This window comes from Thunnus albacares, chromosome 16 (assembly GCF_914725855.1).
Source record: "Thunnus albacares chromosome 16, fThuAlb1.1, whole genome shotgun sequence".
In the NCBI taxonomy this organism is placed as follows: domain Eukaryota; kingdom Metazoa; phylum Chordata; class Actinopteri; order Scombriformes; family Scombridae; genus Thunnus; species Thunnus albacares.
Genome location: NC_058121.1, coordinates 25,494,208 through 25,509,002, shown reverse-complemented (window position 1 = coordinate 25,509,002; position 14,795 = coordinate 25,494,208). Strand labels below are relative to the sequence as shown.

Below are 14,795 nucleotides of genomic sequence, written 5' to 3'. Positions count from 1 at the left end.
GTTTGCCTTCAGCCCTCAGTCTTCAGGTGAGAAATCTGCCTCATTTAGTTTCTCTTTTTTGTGTGTAGATGATAATTATGTGGTATCTTTTCACCCCAGTTTGTTGGTTTTTTGAGATTTAATTTGTCCAGCTGAGGATGCAAGAAAAGAAACAAAACCCAAAACATCAACACTAATAGGAATAAAGGAAAAAAGCAAATAATTAGAGCCAAACTCAACAGCAGCTGCATGAAAATACAAAACACAAACAACGTTCTTTTGTTCCAGTTCATCTCTCTGTCTCTTGTTCTTTTTTCATATGTTCAGGTGAGGACACTAAAAGAGCTGCAACAACAAAATCAACAAGAACAATGGAAAAGAGCACAAAGGCAACAATGAACCAAACAGCACCTACAACAACTGATCCTCCAACAAAACAACAAGGTAGTGATTTAACAACTTGTATCTCTGAGTGTAAAGTATGAATGTCAGACTGAGTCTTGGCTGTTGGAGGAGATATTCTCTTATTCACTTAATCTCAGTCAGTGTGTTCACACACATGTCTGAGTCTCAAACCTTGTTGTTGCTCACTGTTCTCTCTCTTTCTGTCTCTCAGCCTTTGATGTTTAAAGTACAAAACAGATAGAAGAGAAATATTTCTAAATGTCATTTGTAGATTTGTATTTTTGGTGCTTCCTGTCTGTAGCAACATACACTTAGCACCAAAGTTCACCGTTCAGTTCATATATTGAATTATATTGTATTAATATTGTAATGAAGCAGTGATAAATGCAACATTTTTCATGTTATAAAAAGCACAAGTGCTGTATATACTGTATTTCTCTCATTTTTTAACTGCAGGAGTTTGAACAGTGACAAATATTTTTAATGTTTTAGATTTTGCAGTTCGGTTGAGGTTCATCATCGTGTCTGTGGGTTTAGCAGCTCTCTCAATAACTGTTGTGTCAGTCAACATATGGACCAGAACTAAAGGTGAGAACATTCACAGAACTTTTATAAACAAGAAGTTTTGATGATCCTGGATTTCTACTAATGAAGCTAAACTCGACTCTGTTTTTGTGTTTTCAGGGAACAAAACACAGATGGATGACAATGCTGTGAGTTTTAAAACTGAATATTCAAATGTTTATGTTTGTGGTAGTTCACTATTTACTGTGATTCTGTAAAGAGAATAAGAATAAACAGTGTTGACTGTATTAGTCTGAAACAAAGGTTGTTTATTTGTTCTATTTTATCTCAGAATCTCAGGTGTGTTGTGTTGTTTTTCACAGGTGCATAATGATGAAGATGGAGATGAAGGTACGGTGGACTATGAAAACGTTGGAGAACCTTCTGCTTCTGTCAGACTCCACTGATCAACAACTTTCACACCAACATCAACTCACCAGAGTCCACCGCAGTTAAATAACATTTCATCAGATTTTACAGAGTAGTTTAGACAAAAAAGATCATTTTGTGTTGTGATGGGTTTAGGTGAGTGATTCTTTTTTAAACTACAGCACTTGTCAAACTTTTCATCTTTTAAAAAAATGTTTAATTCTTACTTATTGCTTTTTACATGTTTGTTTGTTTCAGTTTTATCATTATTTAGTAGCTCAGACTAATTAATTATTGGCCTCTCTGTCAGAGTTTATTGATTTCTTTATTAAGCCATATGTTGTTACTTTACCAGCATATATTAGACATTCCACTGATTATATTAACAACATTTCATGTCTTAATGACTTATCTGATGATACTCTCTTAGTGATGTTGGATATTGCCAGCCTTTACACGAATGTACAGTACTGTGCAAAAGTTTTAGGTACCCTAGATGTTTAGATTCTTATCCATTATGCAATACTATCAGGGAGGTGTCTGATCGGTCCCAAATTTATTCATGACATAACAATGACCCCAAGCATACAGCTAGAGTCATAAAGAACTATTTTCAGCAACAAGAAGAATGATGAGTCCTGCAACAGATGGTATGGTTTGGCCCCCACAGAGCCCTGATCTCAACATCGTGGAGTCAATCTGGGATTACATGAAGAAGCACCTGAGAGGGCCTAAATAATAAATCCACAGAAGAACATTCTTTCTCCAGGATGGTTACAACAACCTTCCTGCAAGTTACCATGAAAAACTGTGTTAAAGTGAACCGAGGAGAACTATTGCTGTTTCAAAGGCAAAGCTGCTCACAGCAAATATTGATTTCATTTAAGTTTCTGCTGTTTACTCAACTTTGTAACAAGTTATTTGATAAATTAAAACAATTTATAGCAATATTTTTGTAAGCATTCTCACTTTACTTTTAGTGCCTAAAACTTTTGCACAGTCTGACGATACTCTCTTAGTGATGTTGGATATTGCCAGCCTTTACATGAATATATAAAACATGACGGTATTTTGGAGGCTTTACACTTTTATCTTCAGAACTGGGACAACACGTCGTTCTGCGTAATTAGTTTATCATTGATTTAGCTACTCTTGTCATGAAGAACAATTATTTTTACTTTAATGGAGATTTCTATTTACAAGTGTCTGGGATGAGCATGGGGTCTATTTGTTTGCCTAATTATGCCAATCTGTTTGTTGTTTTTTTTTAAGAGAAATCATGAATTGCTTGAATTTTTTCATTTTACTGAATATCTTTAATACCAACTTGAAATTTCCAATGGATTACAGTGTGGAAAAGGTTCATTTTTTTGACATGTGGGTCATAAAAAACAAGGGCACAGTATCCACTACCTTATAGCGTAAGGAAACAGACAAGAATACTCTTTTGTTAGCAAGCAGTTATCATCCCACCTCACTCAAGAGAGGTCGTTCCAAAAGTCAATATTTTAGACTCTGAAGAATATGCAATACTACCGAAGATTTTATGAAACAAGCTGATGATTTGTCCAGCGTGGGTATCCTACTGAATGGATAATAAGGTTTATGAAACGGCATTCAGAAAACCCTGCTGGCAACTGTTGAGAAAAAGTGAAAAAAATCAGTTTTTAGAAAACACTGGCACATTTTAAAATCGAACCCTGAACTAGCCCTAAAAGTGTCAGTAATTATGCTTCCACACATGTTGTGTACATGCTGCATTGTCCATGTGGTCTAGTGTATGTAGGCAAAACCACCAGGAAGCTGAAACAACGTATAAGTGAATATAAAAGTGCTAAACGTAGGAATGACAGAGATTATCCTGTAGCTGTACAGTTCAATGATGCAAAACATGACATTTCAACTTAACGTTTTTGTGGCATTGAAAAAGTCAGCCTACTGTGTAGAGGGGAGATCATGACTTATATTATATTATATATATATATATATATATATATATATATATATATATATAAATTATTATTATTTTTTTGTCTCTTCACCTTTCTTGTCCAGGGACAGATTCTAGGTGACAGTTTTTTCAAGCTCCAACCAGATTTGAATTAGAAATTGAAAATACTGTGTATGTTTATCTTTTGAATGGTAGCTTTTTGTTGTCCTGACTGTGTGCATTTTAAACTATGTATAATGTGCATTTTGTATTTCTTTGTCTATTTATACCTTCGGTATAGAGAGCCATAATGTGATTTTGTATGATGATTGATTAAATGAGTGATGTCATTCTGTTGTGTGACCTGATTGGTCCACGTGGGTCAACCAACCTTTTTAAGATGGTCTCTCCTTTTGTCTTGTGATATAACCTGATGAAGGTCTGTGTACAGAGACGTTTTTCTAAATAAATCTCCTCTAATTGCAACTACAGAAGACAGTGTGCAGGAGTTCTTTGTTCTGTCATTAGTTGTACAGAAAAAGTCATTTTCATTTTGGATTGTTTTTAACATGTTTGCTGAAAATGACATATGTATGCGTGTGTATATATATATATATATATATATATATGTACACACACGTCACTTTCTTAAAAATAAATATAATTGATTTTTCAGTGCAACCTTGTGTATTTCCCTTCATTTGTCACAGCCTGAGACCCTCAACATAACTGTCAGAAGGCAAACTGAGTAGAGGTGGGATGTGATCATGTGACATCCCTTACTTGGATTGAATAAATGATGTCACCCTTGAAATTCATATTTTAAAGAGCTGAATGAGTGAAAACTGTTTGTAAATCTAAAGAGGTTGTAGATCTAGTAAAAATTAACATTTTTAGTTTGGTGCATTATTTTAGAGTTAAAGATTTAAGCACATACACATACATCACATACTCTTCTTGTTGCTGTTGTTTTGTGTGTAAGGCCACTGAGCATGTGCGAGAATGTGGTTATGGTTGGACAAGCAAGAGAAGCTCTGTCAACGAAACCGAGTTCCTGCACATGCTCAGTGACGTCTGCTTTGAGAACTACTCTCTGGAGACTGGAGACAAAACATGACTGAACATAAGGACACTGATAAAGTGATGTTAAACTGCTCTGTGTCGACATATGAACAGTGTGAACAGACAGTGAAGTGGGTGTATGAGGGTAATTATTGGGATGTGAACACTCAGCACATGAAGGAGTCACAGTCTTCTTGCTTTGTCACTGTGACGTTTACAACTTCCCATCTTGCTGAGACGTCAAAGTATTCTTTGATAAAAGAAGTATAAAAGATTTCACATCTTTTCTTGTTCTTTACTTTAAATGTCAACTTTTCAAATACATCTGTACATGTTTGAGCTTAAATCTGATCTGAAATATCTGAAAGGCTATGAAACGGACGGCTGTTTGTGTAAATGTGTGAATGATGTGACGTCACTTTGATGGGGAAGCAGAAGTATCTCTGCAAATGGAGCATTCATTACAGGCTGACTTTTGACTTTCAGGGAATATTTCTGCATATGTTCACCTCATGTTTTGAAACTTTGATTATGTTTAACATAGACGTCTGACATTATAACAGTATATACTTGATTTTGCACGTATTTGTTCTCCAAAATATGACATGATGACTTTTAGCCTAATTTCCTTCTTTGAGAGAGAATAAAATAAGATTAGAAGAGAGAGTCAGTATAAATCCACATGTTACTGAGCAGCCATCATGTTGTCTTCACTGTGTAGGCTGATCCTGAAGATGGTGTTTCCTACGCCTCCATCAGCTTCACCAAGAAGACCAACAGTAAAGCCCGGGTAAGCTGAGTGTTTGGTTACACTGGTGTTGTTGCTGAATGAAGGAAAAAGTTTTGTCGGGAAGGAGAAAAGAAAAGAATATTTATTTTATTTCAGTTATTAAATAGAAGCAAAATGATGACTTTCAGATCTCTCAGCTCCTGTTGAGTTATGTTGTTATGCTTTTTCATGTCATTATGTGTAATTTATGTGTGATGCTGATTCCCTTTTGTTTCCCAGGTTGGTGGTGATGGTGATGATGAAGGTGATGCAGTGACCTACAGCACTGTGAAATATTCCTCCTCTTCTGCTGGAGCCTCCACTGATCCCATCAACCTCTACGCTACCATCAACTAACCCAAAAAATAACAGATCACAGTGTTCATATCATTACATTTAATTTATAACTGATTAGAGTCAGAACTGACTGTGCTTGACACATGAAGGGAAAGACAAAAAAAAGCATTTTAGGTTTTTTCAGTATAATAATGATTCACTGTTGGACTGTTGTTCTGGACTTTTTGTCGGATGTAGTAAATTAAGATATCCTTAATGAACTCACTATCAGGCACTTTATTGAGCTCAGTGATTGTTGTACTAGTGTTGAGTGAAAGTTAAAATCTTAATTTTCACTGCTATTATATTTCTCCTGGTTGTTTTTTTTAATCTTTAAGCATGTATATAATGTTGTTTAATGAGTGTTATAATTTATGTCTCTGTTCAGTTTGCTTTGTTGTGGTACAAAAGTGACAAAAGGCAAACTGAGCAGAGATGTGATCATGTGACATCCCTTACTTGGACTGAATAAATGTTGTCACCCCTGAGAGTTTAATATTAAACTTCCAAATGAGTCGAAAATGTAAAAAATCTAAAAGGGTTGTAGATCTATTGTACTGTTTTACAGTTGAAATTCCATTTATGTTTCATGCTTCTTTCAGACTATTTTAGAAATTAATATTTGTGTTTGATGTATTATTATACAGTGAAAGATAAAGACAAATACACACACATACATCACACACTCTTCTTGTTACTGTTGTTTTGTGTGTAAGGCCACTGAGCATGTGTGAGAATGTGGTTATGATATGTAGCATGACAAGCTAGTGAAGCTCAGTCAACAAAATCACGTTCCTGCACATGCTCAGTGGCGTCTGCCTTGAGAACTACTCTCTGGAGACTGGATACAAAATAAGTAACCACTAAGTAGGTTATTAGTGATGACTGATTCACATACACACTTCTGGGACAAGCACAGACCAGTAAGCACACCAGTTATTATCAGAAACATACTGCTGGGGTCTCAGTGATGATTTTCAGAGATGAAAGTAGTCTCTTTGTCGGGTGTCTTATTAAAGTTTGGCCTGTCTGTTACTGTGAGCCTCTTGTGGTTGAGGTGTTTATCACGTCATCATTAGAGGCTAAAACCTCCAGAGCTCTGCTGCTGTTGTACTCACATTCTCACCAAAACACTTCCTGTTCAGTTCTCAGGAACATTTACTTCAAAAATACAAAGAGGAACTAACAGGTCTCAGACCACTAAAACATCATCTTATCTGTTCTTTCCCAGCTGCCGCAGTATCACCAAGTTGCACCATGTTGAGCATCAAGAGTCAAAGTTTGACTCTTCACCTGTCTGTTCATGTGTGCTGTCAAACATCAACATGAATCCTGTCACGACAGAATCCTAATTCTGTTTGAAAACATCCTTTATACTACTTTTTACTTATCAACATTGCAGTTATGTGGTATGTTCTTAAGCACTATTGGGGTGCTGTTGGCTAATTATTAAAGGGAAATCATTTGTCTTTGAATGTAAATACTGGTCCTGTGCACAGGATGTGAGAAAACAATGTCTTTACATTTTAAAAGCATTATATGATGAGGTCATGATTATATACTTTGAAATACAGGAAGTGTGTTGTGGTCTTGGTGGTGGGTGGAGAAGTTCAGCCTTAACTCCTACAATATCTAATCCTTTACGTATTTACTCTTGGCCGATTATAATATAACATTTTTTAAAGATTTATAAGATTATATAAGATACTGCAGATGTGAACGCCAGTTTGCTCGTAAAATACAAAAATGTTAAAAATGAAACAGAAGAGAAGCTAATATACTCAACCTACAATAGCTCAATAACTTAGAAGTGAGAAAAATAGACTGAAACCACAATGAGCAAGAGACACTTTACTCATGACAGGAAGTAGACAGTGTATTTCTCTGTATGAAGCACTAATAAGGACATTTTGAGAGTTAAGAGCGAGAGAAGAAGACAGAGAGAAAGACAGAGAAGCATGATGGTTGAACTCAGATGGATTAAAATGTCCTTATTTCTGATACTGGGGCTTCAATTTACAGGTAAGATACAAAAATCTGCATTATTACCAATGCTACTTTATCGAATTACTTTCATTTTAATGAGACAGTCAAATATGCTGTTTGTTTTTAACATTCACACTACAGTCATATTCTTATTTCAGTTCATTTATCACATTTCTCTCTCAAATTCTCAACAGCAGTAACTGGACAAACTTCCCTCTACATCACTGTCAGAGATGGAGATGAAGTCACTTTGTCTTGTGAAAATGTGATGACTGATCAGGAAAAATGTGACAGTACTACCTGGATCTTCAGTGGTTCAGGAAGCACAGCAGCAGTAGAGCTGATTGAACTTGGGCAGATTGATGAAAATGTCAAAGCTAAATCAGACAGACTGAGTGTTACAGCGAACTGTTCTCTGGTTATAAAGAAGGTCACAGTTGAGGATGTTGGTCGTTACACCTGCAGACAGTTCAAATCAGGACAACAACAAGGTCAAGACTCTCAGGTTCATCTGTCTGTTGTTACCAGTGAGTATTTACATCATAATGTTTTCAGCTCAAACTGTCTTATTAGAACAATATACTGAAACATTACAATAATTATGATCACAGTGATGAAGTTAATTTTACTCTTGTTGTCTTTCTCTCACAATATCTCCATCTTCACCAGTGACTGAACATAAGGACACTGATAAGGTGACGTTTAACTGCTCTGTGTCGACATATGGACAGTGTAGACAGACAGTGAAGTGGGTGTATGAGGGTAATGATTGGGATGTGAACACTCAGCACATGAAGGAGTCACAGTCTTCTTGCTTTGACACTGTGATGTTTACAACTTCTCGTCTTGCTGAGACATCAAAGTATTCTGAGTTATTCAAGTGTAACGTGACAGATAAAAACACTGGAAAAGTGCAGCTGTTTGCCTTCAGCCCTCAGTCTTCAGGTGAGAAATCTGCCTCATTTAGTAACTCTTTTTTGTGTGTAGATGATAATTATGTGGTATTTTTTCGCCACACTTTGTTGGTTTTTTGAGATTTAATTTGTTCAGCTGAGTATGCAAGAAAAGAAATAAAACCCAAAACATCAACACCAATAGGAATAAAGGAAAAAAGCAAATAATTTGAAGCAAACGTAACAGCATCTGCATGAAAATACAACACACATACAACATTCTTTTGTTCCAGTTCATCTCTCTGTCTGTCTCTTGTTCTTTTTTCATATGTTCAACAGCACCTACAACCAGTGATACTCAACAAGGTAGAGATTTAATAACTTGTATCTCTCTTTCTCTCTTTTGATCAGGATTTTGAACAGAACTGAACTATGCAGTCAAAATGTTTTTAATATTTTCAGATTTTCCAGATTGGGCAAAGTTCATCATTGTGGCTGTGGGTTTAGCATCACTCTTAATAATTGTTTTGGTGATCATCAGATGGAAGAAAACTAAAGGTGAGAACACTGACAGATGAAACTTTCATAAACAAGACATTTTGATAAACCTGGATTTTCACTGTGGAAGCTAAAGTCGATTCTTTTGTCTTTTCAGGGAAGAAAACACAGATGGATGAAAACATTGTGAGTTCACAAACTGAATTATTAAATGTTTATACAGTTATGACTTTTCAGAGAAAAACAGTGTTTATGGTATGTTGTTTTAAAGGAGACATATTCAGCACATTTCCAGGTCTATATTTATATTCTGGGGCTCTACTGGAATATCTTTGCATGATTTACAGTTAAAAAGTCCTTATTTATCTTCTACTGGTCCTTTATGCAGCCCCTCAGTTCAGCCTCTGTCTGAAACAGGCTGTTTTAGCTCCTGTCTCTTTAAGACCCGCCTCCTGATGAGCTCACTCTGTTCTGATTGGTCAGCTTCAGGAAGCTTCGTCCGGCTCCACAGACTACGTAAACAAAAAGTAGTGGTCAGATTTCACGTCTTTTTCTTTTTCTTTACTTTAAATGTCAACTTTTCAGATACATCTGTACATGTTTGAGCTTAAATCTGATCCAAAATATCTGAAAGACTACGGAACGGACGGCTGTTTGTGTGAATATGTGAATGATTTGACGTCAGTTTAATGGGGAAGTAGAAGTAACTCTGCAAATGGAGCATTCATTACAGGCTGACTTTTGACTTTCAGGGAATATTTCTGCATATGTTCACCTCATGCTTTGAAATTTTGATTATATGAAACATAGACGTCTGACATTATAACAGTATATACTTGATTTTGTACGTATTTGTTCCGCAAAATATGACATGATGACTTTTAGCCTGATTTCCTTCTTTGAGAGAGAATAAAATAAGATTAGAAGAGAGAGTCAGTATAAATCCACATGTTACTGAGCAGCCATCATGTTGTCTTCACTGTGTAGGCTGATCCTGAAGATGGTGTTTCCTACGTCTCCATCAGCTTCACCAAGAAGACCAACAGTAAAGCCCGGGTAAGCTGAGTGTTTGGTTACACTGGTGTTGTTGCTGAATGAAGGAAAAAGTTTTGTCAGGAAGGAGAAAAGAAAAGAATATTTATTTTATTTCAGTTATTAAATAGAAGCAAAATGATGACTTTCAGATCTCTCAGCTCCTGTTGAGTTATGTTGTTATGCTTTTTCATGTCATTATGTGTAATTTATGTGTGATGCTGTTTCCCTTTTGTTTCCCAGGTTGGTGGTGATGGTGATGATGAAGGTGATGCAGTGACCTACAGCACTGTGAAAGCTTCCTCCTCTTCTGCTGGAGCCTCCACTGATCCCAGCAACCTCTACGCTACCATCAACTAACCCAACAAATAACAGATCACAATGTTCATATCATTACATTTAAGCAGAACTGACTGTGCTTGACACATGAAGGGAAAGACAAAAAAAGCATTTTAAGTTTTTTCAGTATAATAATGATTCACTTTTGGACTGTTGTTCTGGACTTTTTGTCCAGAAAGGGATGTAGTAAATTAAGATATCCTTAATGAACTCACCATCAGGCTCTTTATTGAGCTCAGTGATTGTTGTACTAGTGTTGAGTGAAAGTTATAATCTTAATTTTCACTGCTATTATATTTCTTCTGATTGTTTCTTTCTCTTTAAGCATGTATATAATGTTGTTTAATGAGTGTTATAATGTATGTCTCTGTTCAGTTTGCTTTGTTGTGGTACAAAAGTGACAAAAGGCAAACTGAGCAGAGATGTGATCATGTGACATCCCTTACTTGGACTGAATAAATGGTGTCACCCTTGAGAGTCAAATATTAAACATCCAAATGAGTAGAAAATGTAATAAATCTAAAAGGGTTGTAGATCTATTGTACAGTTTTACAGTTGAAATTCCATTTATGTTTCATGCTTCTTTCAGACTATTTTAGAAATTAACATTTGTGTTTGATGTATTATTATAGAGTGAAAGATAAAGACAAATACACACACATATATCACACACTCTTCTTGTTGCTGTTGTTTTGTGTGTAAGGCCACTGAGCATGTGTGAGAATGTGGTTATGATATGTAGCATGACAAGCTAGTGAAGCTCAGTCAACAAAACCGCGTTCCTGCACATGCTCAGTGGCGTCTGCTTTGAGAACTACTCTCTGGAGACTGGAGACAAAATAAGTAACCACTAAGTAGGTTATTAGTGATGACTGATTCACATACACACTTCTGGGACAAACACAGACCAGTAAGCACACCAGTTATCATCAGAAACGTACTGCTGGGGTCTCAGTGGTGATTTTCAGAGATGAAAGTAGTCTCTTTGTCTGGTGCCTTGATAAAGTTTGGCCTGTCTGTTACTGTGAAACTCGTGTGGTTGTGGTGTTTATCAAGTCATCATTAGAGGCTAAAACCTCCAGAGCTCTGCTGCTGTTGTACCCACATTCTCACCAAAACACTTCCCCCTCAGTTCTCAGAAAAAACTGACCTCAAAGGTACAATGAGGGACTAACAGGTCTCAGACCACTAAAACATCATCTTATCTGTTCTTTCCCAGCTGCTGCAGTATCACCAAGTTGCACCATGTTGAGCATCAAGAGTCAAAGTTTGACTCTTCACCTGTCTGTTCATGTGTGCTGTCAAACATCAACATGAATCCTGTCACGACAGAATCCTAATTCTGTTTGAAAACATACTTTAAACTACTTTTTACTTATCGACATTGCACTTATGTGGTATGTTCTTAACCAATAATGGGGCGCCACAGAAAATGTTGGATAATTTTTTGAAGGAAATTGTTTGTCTTTGACTGCAAATACTGGTCCTGTGCACAGGATATGAGAAAACCATGTTTTTACATTTGAAAAGCATCACATGGTGAGTTCATGAGTATAAACTTTGAAATACAGGAAGTGCATTGTGGTATTGGTGGTGAGTGGAGAAGTTCAGTCCTCTACAATATCTAATCCTTTATGTATTTACTCTTGACTATATATAAGACATTATAAAATTTATAAGATTGTATAAGATACTGCAGATGTGAGCGCCAGCTTGCTCGTAAAATGCAAAAACATTCAAATTTAAAGAGAAGAGAAGCTAATACGCTCCGCTTACAAGAAGTTGATAACTTGCAAGTGAGAAAAATAGACTGAAGCCACAATGAGGAGGAGACATGTCACTCATGACAGGAAGTAGACAGTGTATTTCTCTGTATGAACCATTTATAAGGACATTTTGAGAGTTAAGAGCGAGAGAAGAAGACAGAGAGAAAGACAGAGAAGCACGATGGTTGAACTCAGATGGATTAAAATGTCTTTATTTCTGATACTGGGGCTTCAGTTTACAGGTAAGATATAAAAATCTGCATTATTACCTTATTGTACTTTATTGATTAACTTTCATGTTACTGAGACAGTCAAATATGCTGTTTGTTTTTAACATTCACACTACAGTCATATTCTTATTTCAGTTCATTTATCGCATTTCTCTCTCAAATTCTCAACAGCAGTAACTGGACAAACTTCCCTCGACATCACTGTCAGAGATGGAGATGAAGTCACTTTGTCTTGTGAAAATGTGATGACTGATCAGGATAAATGTGACAATACTTCCTGGATCTTCAGTGGTTCAGGAAGCACAGCAGCGGTAGAGCTGATTGAACTTGGACAGATTGATGAAAATGCCAAAGCTAAATCAGACAGACTGAGTGTTACAGCGAACTGTTCTCTGGTTATAAAGAAGGTCACAGTTGAGGATGTTGGTTTTTACACCTGCAAACAGTTCAAATCAACAATACAACAAGTTCAAGACTCTCAGGTTGATCTGTCTGTTGTTACCAGTGAGTATTTACATCATAATGTTTTCAGCTCAAACTGTCTTATTAGAACAATATCCTGAAACATTACAATAATTATGATTACAGTGATGAAGTTAATTTTACTCTTGTTGTCTTTCTCTCACAATATCTCCATCTTCACCAGTGACTGAACATAAGAACACTGATAAGGTGACGTTAAACTGCTCTGTGTCGACATATGGACAGTGTAGACAGACAGTGAAGTGGGTGTATGAGGGTAATTATTGGGATGTGAACACTCAGCACATGAAGAAGTCACAGTCTTCTTGCTTTGCCAATGTGACGTTAACAACTTCCCATCTTGCTGAGACGTCAAAGTATTCTGAGTTATTCAAGTGTAACGTGACAGATATTCACACTGGAAAAGTGCAGCTGTTTGCCTTCAGCCCTCAGTCTTCAGGTGAGAAATCTGCTTCATTTAGTTTCTCTTTTTTTGCGTGTAAATGATAATTATGTGGTATTTTCTCACCACTGTTTGTCGGTTTTTTGAGATTTAATTTGTCCAGCTGAGGATGCAAGAAAAGAAACAAAACCCAAAACATCAACACCTGTAGGAATAAAGGAGAAAAGCAAATAATTAGAGCCAAACGCAACAGCATCTGCATGAAAATACAACACACAAACAACGTTCTTTTGTTCCAGTTCATCTCTCTGTCTCTTGTTCTTTTTTCATATGTTCAGGTGAGGACACTAAAAGAGCTGTGACAACAAAATCAACACCAATAAAATCAACAACAACAACAAAATTATTAACAACAACATCAACATCAACAATGAAATCAACAAGACAACAAGGTAGTGATTTAACAACTTGTATCTCTGAGTGTAAAGTATGAATGTCAGACTGAATCTTGGCTGTTGGTGGAGATATTCTCTTATTCAGTTAATCTCAGTCAGTGTGTTCACACACATGTCTGAGTCTCAAACCTTGTTGTTGCTCACTGTTCTCTCTCTTTCTGTCTCTCAGCCTTTGACGTTTAAAATACAAAACAGATAGAAGAGTAATATTTCTAAATGTCATAAGTAGATTTGTATTTTTGGTGCTTCCTGTAACAACATACACTTAGCACCAAAGTTCACAGTTCAGTTCAAATATTGAACTATATTGTATAAATATTGTAATGAAGCAGTGATAAATGCAACATTTTTCATGTTGTAAAAGGCACAAGTGCTGTATATATTGTACTTCTCTCATCTTTTAATTGCAGGAGTTTAAACAGTGACAAATGTTTTTAATATTTTAGACTTTGCAGTTTTGTTGAGGTTCCTCATCGTGTCTGTGGGTTTAGCAGCTCTCTCAATAACTGTTGTGTCAGTCAACATATGGACAGAATCTAAAGGTGAGAACAGTCACAGGACTTTTATCATCAAGAAGTTTTGATGATCCTGGATTTTTACTGAAGAAGCTAAACTCGACTCTGTTTTTGTGTTTTCAGGGAACAAAACACAGATGGATGACAATGCTGTGAGTTTTAAAACTGAATATTCAAATGTTTATGTTTGTGGTAGTTCACTATTTACTGTGATTCTGTAAATACAATAAGAATAAACAGTGTTGACTGTATTAGTCTGAAACAAAGGTTGTTTATTTGTTCTATTTTATCTCAGAATCTCAGGTGTGTTGTGTTGTTTTTCACAGGTGCATAATGATGAAGATGGAGATGAAGATACAGTGGACTATGAAAACGTTGGAGAACCTTCTGCTTCTGTCAGACTCCACTGATCAACAACTTTCACAGCAACATCAACTCACCAGAGTCCACCGCAGTTAAATAACATTTCATCAGATTTTACAGAGTAGTTTAGACAAAAAAGATCATTTTGTGTTGTGATGGGTTTAGGTGAGTGATTCTTTTTTAAACTACAGCACTTGTCAAACTCTTCATCTTTTAAAAAAATGTTGAATTCTTACTTATTGCTTTTTACATGTTTGTTTGTTTCAGTTTTATCATTATTTAGTTGCTCAGACTAATTCATTATTGGCCTCTCTGTCAGAGTTTATTGATTTCTTTATTAAGCCATATGTTGTCTCTTTACCAGCATATATTAGACATTCCACTGATTATATTAACAACATTTCATGTCTTACTGACTTATCTGATGATACTCTCTTAG

General features: G+C 36.0%; 1 protein-coding gene and 2 long non-coding RNA genes across 3 annotated transcripts; all 3 read left to right on the top strand.

Annotated features, from left to right (window-relative positions):
- Positions 1 to 882: 882 nt before the first annotated feature.
- On the top strand, positions 883 to 1,565 carry LOC122999335. The gene is made up of 3 exons (XR_006407692.1): positions 883 to 972; positions 1,069 to 1,097; positions 1,272 to 1,565. It is a non-coding gene; the product is annotated as an uncharacterized LOC122999335 (long non-coding RNA).
- Positions 1,566 to 7,668: 6,103 nt separating this feature from the next.
- Positions 7,669 to 14,061, top strand: LOC122965660. The gene is made up of 3 exons (XM_044329814.1): positions 7,669 to 7,927; positions 12,805 to 13,080; positions 13,925 to 14,061. Exons 1-3 carry the CDS (start codon positions 7,669 to 7,671, stop codon positions 14,059 to 14,061), a joined length of 672 nt encoding a protein of 223 aa, XP_044185749.1.
- Positions 8,739 to 10,187, top strand: LOC122999333. The gene is made up of 4 exons (XR_006407690.1): positions 8,739 to 8,851; positions 8,949 to 8,977; positions 9,779 to 9,847; positions 10,067 to 10,187. It is a non-coding gene; the product is annotated as an uncharacterized LOC122999333 (long non-coding RNA).
- Positions 14,062 to 14,795: the final 734 nt, after the last annotated feature.